General features: G+C 48.4%; 1 protein-coding gene across 1 annotated transcript; it reads right to left on the bottom strand.

Moving 5' to 3' along the window:
- Nucleotides 1–2,269: 2,269 nt before the first annotated feature.
- Nucleotides 2,270–5,673, bottom strand: LOC148016300 (uncharacterized). The gene has a single exon (XM_087664325.1). The coding sequence runs from the start codon at nucleotides 5,343–5,345 to the stop codon at nucleotides 2,826–2,828; it is 2,520 nt and encodes an 839-aa protein (XP_087520451.1). The 5' UTR covers nucleotides 5,346–5,673; the 3' UTR covers nucleotides 2,270–2,825.
- Between the last annotated feature and the right edge of the window lie 574 nt (nucleotides 5,674–6,247).

Raw genomic sequence — 6,247 nt, 5'->3', positions numbered from 1 at the left:
ATTATCTGTATACAACAATTATTTGGGTGTCAAATAGGATTATTTTGTATCTCCGTGACATGAGAGATCTTACTTGTACTCATACATTTTGCAACAAAGACCTACCTATTCTCGACATAATTAGTGTGGGCATAGAATATTTACGTATGATGTGATTGTGATTTGCGAACACTTCAAAATCAAATATCTTAATAAAAGTTTGATTTTCTTACACTTAGTACTGATCTTTGGACACACACACACACACACACACACACATAGAGTTAAAACTCACCTAACAAATTTGAGTGTAGTGAACACAACACAGTATCCCATGAGGGAATCACCATACAAGCATAATTTAATGCATAATGTGCATTTTGCTTTTGTTGTATTGTACAAAGCACAACTTACCATAGATGGGGATGGAGTGTAGTGTCAAGCACAATGTGAGGCCTACCTTGCTTCACAATGAGTTCTTCTAAGTGAAAGTGATGGCACTACATGATTATATTAGAGTCCACATCAACAAATATTTATAATGTATGTGCACGATAAAATCTTATGTAATTTTCTTGGTTTAAATATAGTATATATTCAATATTTCAAAGCCATCTATCAAGTGTGTAGGTGTGTGCTTTTGTTATAATTATATTAAAGGGCGCATGACAAGTTGAGAAGCCTAGAATATTGAAATGCATAAACAATTCATCTTTACTTATTTTAGCATAGCCAATCCACACACCATTCGATTTGCTATATACTCTAATGCAAGCAAAGTAATTTTTTGCAAGTTGGCCCTCTTTTTGCTTCAACTAATGCACTCCCATAATGAGGATGCAAGCTCTAGCGTATGTATGGGAGTTTATACATCTTGTGTAGTTCACATCTAGCTATTTTGTTGCATTAGTCCTTCAAGGGCTCAACATGAGGCTAACAACCCAATTGCCCCAAGGTAAGTATGGGCAACTAAATAGCAAACACATACAATTTCCCTACAGGCCGCATCAACAATCGAAGAGGAGCTAATTTAAATGAAAACATTTCAAAAACCAAACATGATTGGTCATGCTTATGCCATTGACAAACACGCTACAAAAATTGCTTCCAACCAACCAATAGAAATCATCAAATGTTGTTCACCCTATTAGCTCTCTACTCTAGTAGGGAAATGGGAGAATTATGATACCCCCACTCACCCCGTGGACGCAGATGGTGTGACCCAAGTGGGTAAGTGGCATTCCCACCCCCCCCCCCCCCCCCAACCCTAGGTGCCACATTAGCTTAAAGTGCCTTGACAATCCTATTGTAACACCACCTCATCATGACATGAGGCATAGCTTAGGCGGACTACACACCAAATAGTGGATGCAACTATTAATCAATCAAAGTACTTCTTCAAGAGTTGGGTGTCCACAATCCGTTTGCACACTAGAGAGGATGCGACCAAATTTGAGGGCTGATGCGACCTATTCTTTACATGCTAAACAAGTGAACTCATCACCCACTTTTAGAAAGGAAGTCTCCCTCACCCAATCCGTAAAGTGACAAACAAAGGTGCACTTTTTGCATTTGCAACCAATCAAAGTAATTGTAAACATATTAGTTTTCACTTTTTTGCAAAATGTGCCCCTTTGGTATGTGAAGGCTTTGTGCTCGAGTTCGCAATTAGTTTCAAAAATTGCATGTCCACACTCTAGTAGGTAGGAGTTGGGCGTCCATCATATGGTGTGTAACCAGCCTTAGATAACAAACCGCACTTTGCTTGAGGCACCACCTCATGATGACAAGAGGAGGTGTGTGGCTTAGAGCAGGAAGCGCACTTGAGGCCACTCGAGGTGCAGCTTAGAGTGGGGAATGCAACCTAGTGTGCTAGTGGATGCCAAAAAGTTGGGCAAAGTGTTCGGAGTAAATACCAAGAGCTCGGGAGAATAATAAAATACAAATTCGCGCTATATTTAAAGGTGAATCTGCCCCATCGAAAGTAGGAACTTTTGGCAGGAGGTCCTTTGCACGACCCAATTATCTAACAAACAAATGATTGATGTATTTTTTCGGTGGGCAAGAAAGTGCACGTGGACGCTCCCAGCTTGAAGTTTAGACTCCCCATGAGAGAGACAGACACACACACACACACTCACACACACATACACAACAGACGATGGATGGAATAGAACTCCCGTGACTGACAACAAAAAAAGATAGAACTTGATGTCACCTGCAAGATATGGCGCACGCACACGAGACAGAGAGAGAGAGAGAGAGAGAGAGAGAGAAAGCTTGAGCTTCCTTAATACTGAAAGCCTGCTGAAAGAATTTTATATTCAATTTTACCCCAATTCTCCTAATCCAGGTAATCGAACAATTAATTTGGAGGTTTGCTTAATTAAGTTAAGCATTACCCTGCCCTCTCAGTAAGCCAGCCCTGCCCTCATCAATCATCAACTACCAACTAGACTCGGTTTGCACTGCTGAAAAAATGACTATGATCAACAGATAGGCCCGTTTATTCCCTTCAGGCCCAAGCTTTACATCAGAAGACATGCCCAGAACTAAGGAAAAGCTTAAAAAATCAAAGAATGCGGTTAAGAGCTGGAGCCAAGCAATCTCCTGTTCACAACCATAATGGACAGTTCTTGTAGCTAGTCTTTCACAGCTATTTTGTGCCTTGCAGATGTTGATTAACTAGTAAAATGGTGTTGTGCTTTGTAGAGATTACATAACACAAGATTGGAGCTCACTTTCTGCAGGCCCTCACGAGCCACTTTGCCATCCAAGTACACTGCATACTGGCTGCATGCTTGAATTGAGTGTAGCTGTCTATAGATATAATCCTTGGAACACAATTAGAGCAGAATGAGCTGCTGGTCGCTTCGGTTTCCACCACTGCACCCATACCCCATCATCCCCTGTACTTCTTGACACGAATTCTTATCCCCCAGCAGCTGGCCTCTGTCTCCCATGCCTCTGTAGAAAGATTGCACTGGCCAATCGGCCATCGTCACATCATTGCCGGTCGATCTTAGTTCAGTATTGCTGTTGCCCACTTCCTCCTCTTCATTCATGGGTGCAGGAGGGAAGTTCAGGTCTATGAATTCCTCCATCGTCCTCATCTGGCCCGCAGACAGCAAAGATGTCTGTTTGTTGCTTGATGCAGCACTGGCTGTTTCAACTGGCTTCTCACCAGTCCAGTGGCATCTCTTGTGGCCACCAAGGGCCTGACCCGATGGGAAGATGCGATGGCAAATGGAGCATTCATAGCCTTTGCTCTTGTCCATCGTGTCATCCGCAGGGGTTGCCCTGTGCTTTACTTCCTTTACCAATGTATCAGTAGTGAGCTTGTGCACGTGCTGCCATTTATGCAGCTGATGAAGCAGCGGGTCCTGCTCCTGCGTGCCATTGTGCTGTGTTCCGCTCTCGTGGACCTCTTCATCCAAGAGGCTGGTTCTGGCAAAGCAACCTTTGGTCTTCCTGTGGCTGGCTCTGTGTCCACCGAGGGCTTGTGGCGAGCTAAAACACTTCTTGCAAGTGCTGCACTGAAACTTCATGCCAGTGGTGCTGGCAACATTGGGCACAACATCCCCTACTCTTTCACTGTCTTCAACCCAGAAGTGAGCTTCTGGCTTTTCCTCTTCTCCCAAATCATCTTCCGCATCAGCTTCCACAGAATTCACTGGCTTCCTGTCTGAGCTTCCAGCTGCTGACAGCAAGATGAGGCAGGCTGCCATATCCAGATCTTCCTTAGTCTCCACCTCAGTCGACACAGTTCCAAGAGTCTCCTCTCCGGAGGTTGTCTGCTGGTTCTTACCGCTTGCTGCCACCTCTGCTCTTCTAGCTCTCTTGGAGCGCTTGCCGGTCGGTCTGTCGAAAGCCCAAGCGCTGATCAATGGACTGCCTCTGACCTCTTCTTTCTCATCAATGAGCTCGGACTGCTTCTCAGCACCATCAAAGTTCCTGTCAGATTCTTGCTCATCATGCACCATGGATTCTTCTTCTTCCAGATATTCCTCCTCCTCGTGCTCCTCTCCTTTGTGTTCCATGTCAGACTCAGAACTGCCTGCCACGGAAGGCGGCTTCTTCGTGATGCAGAATCTTGCCCCGCGCTCCACGTCCGATCGAGGCTGGTGGTGAATTGGCTGAGCTCCCTTCCAAATCCTGTCCGGATGACACCTCATGTGGCCAAAGAGGGCCCTCTCAGACAAGAACGTCTTGCCGCATTCCGAGCAGGCCACGGATCTCTCCGTGGAAGCTATGGAAGAGGGCCTGATGGAGGAGAAATCAAGATAGCCTGCGGTGAGCTGGTCCTCGAGCGCGAATTCGTGATCCGCAAAGCGCTGACAGGGCCTCGGGTTGCGCCTGAGCTTGTAGAGGATCTTCCTCTCTGATCCGTGCTCGTCGTCGAGAGCTGATTGATCGCGCTTTCCACCATAGCTGAGGAGCTCGAAGCTGCTCTCGGAGGCTAAGTGAAAGGAGCTAGACTCCTCGACAGACGAGACCAGCTGAGGGGGGAGCGGCGGCCGGCGCAGGCCGCCATCTTCGTCTTCGTCGTCATCTTCATCTACTTCTTCATCTTCCTCTTCTTCTTCTTCTTCTTCTGCTTCTGCTTCTTCTTCTTCTTCTTCTTCTTCTGGTTCGTCCTCCTCGAGGTCATCGTCATCCCAATCCATCTGCTTCAATCTTGCACCTACCGCCATGGATGATTCGTCATCGAAGCTGGCTTTGGCGAGGGAGTACTCGCCGGATCCCCTGCTGCGGTGCCGTTTCTTTGTTTCGAGGCGGAAGGCTTCCTGCTCGAGCTTGGAGTCCGCCATGGAAGCTGCAGGGGCGGCGGGAGCAGGCGCAGGAGCCGCGGGATGAGGATTCTTGGAGGAAGCCTTGGCGCTCATCTTGAGCATTGCAGCGCGCTCCTTCTCGGCGGCAGCCTCGGCGTACAGGGCGCCATGGACGCGCATGTGACCTCCCAGAGCGTACCCCGACGGGAACTCCCGGAAGCACACTCGGCACACGCGCCTCGAATTAATGTCGCCCCCGCTGCTTCTGATCCTGCTGCTACTGCTGCCGGCGGCGGCCATGAATTGCAACTTCCCGCGGGCTCCCTCAGCTCGCTGACCAGCTGCCGGGCGCGCAGCCTTATTGAGACCCGTCTCCTGCTTCCACGAGCTGTCCTGATGAGCTTCTGAAGTGTGGCTATGGCTGTCGGCAGTAGTAGTAGTAGTAGTAGCGGCGGCGGCGGCAGGAGCAGCAGCTGGCTGAAGCTCGAGCTTGGAGATGGAGCTAGAGTAGGAAGGGGGCCATTGATGGAAGCGATGAGGGGGGTGGAAGGAGGAGAGGGGATGGAAATCGTCCGAGGCCAGGGCAGAGGCCATGGGCAAGAAGGCGGCAGCACGGGGCAGTAAGTAGAAGGCAGGGGCAAGCTATTGAGAGAGAGAGAGAGCAGAGAAGTTGAGAAGGCAAGAAGCTATGGAGCTAGTGAAAGTGAGAGAGAGAGAGAGAGAGAGAGAGAGAGAGATGGGAGTGCTTCGGCTATGGCGGAACCAGCGAGGTGAAGATCAAACGGCAGCTGGATCCAGAAGAGAAGAAGGGGTCGACGGGAGAGAGGGTAAAAGGAAGAAGGGAGAGAGAGAGAGAGAGAGAGAGGCAACTACCACTTGGTGCGTGTATATGCGTGTGAGAGAGAGAGAGAGAGAGAGAGAAGGGGAGGGGAGTGTGGGTGTGTGAGCGTGGGCAAAGACTGGGAAAAAGAAGAGGAAGAGACGGCGACATACATGCAAAGCATGCACAAGCAGTTGCTTGCCGATTAGCAGCCCAGCCAACGCATATGCCAAAAGCCAGCCTGCATTATTATTATCATTCTCGCCTAATCGTCTCTCCCCCCCCCATCCTCGTTATCATTAGTTAGCCTTAATCCCCCTCCTCCCCTAAGAGCCCTTAATCCCCGCCCCTAATCATAATAAGCCGGAAGATTATGTCCCCGCTCGAGGCCAAGACTGCCTTTGCCGTGCTCTCCTCATCATCGTGTGTGCTAATGCGGCATATCACACTCGGACGATAACAACTCTAAAGTGGGTTGCGCCTGTTTTGTTTCTTTTCCAAACTCCGGAAATCCTTCCTTCTTCTTTTTTTTTAATTTTGTTAAATTCGGTCAAGTTCTCTAGCTCCCTTCCAAGCCAAGCTTTTGCTTGTCTTCTTGGAACTACCCCCTTTTTGCCAGAGAGTAGTTAGAATACTACTAGTCAACCCATTTTACACACCACTTCCCCCCCCCCCC

Source organism: Lygodium microphyllum, chromosome 23 (assembly GCF_053477565.2).
Source record: "Lygodium microphyllum isolate KBCC chromosome 23, Lygodium_microphyllum_v1.1.10, whole genome shotgun sequence".
Classification (NCBI taxonomy): Eukaryota; Viridiplantae; Streptophyta; class Polypodiopsida; order Schizaeales; family Lygodiaceae; genus Lygodium; species Lygodium microphyllum.
The sequence above is the reverse complement of the archived record's forward strand: the minus strand, read 5'-3'. Positions and strand labels throughout refer to the sequence as shown.

What these genes read in the sequence shown, in the direction of transcription:
- LOC148016300 (XM_087664325.1), bottom strand. Translation starts at nt 5,345, where the DNA reads ATGGCCTCTGCCCTGGCCTCGGACGATTTCCATCCCCTCTCCTCCTTC.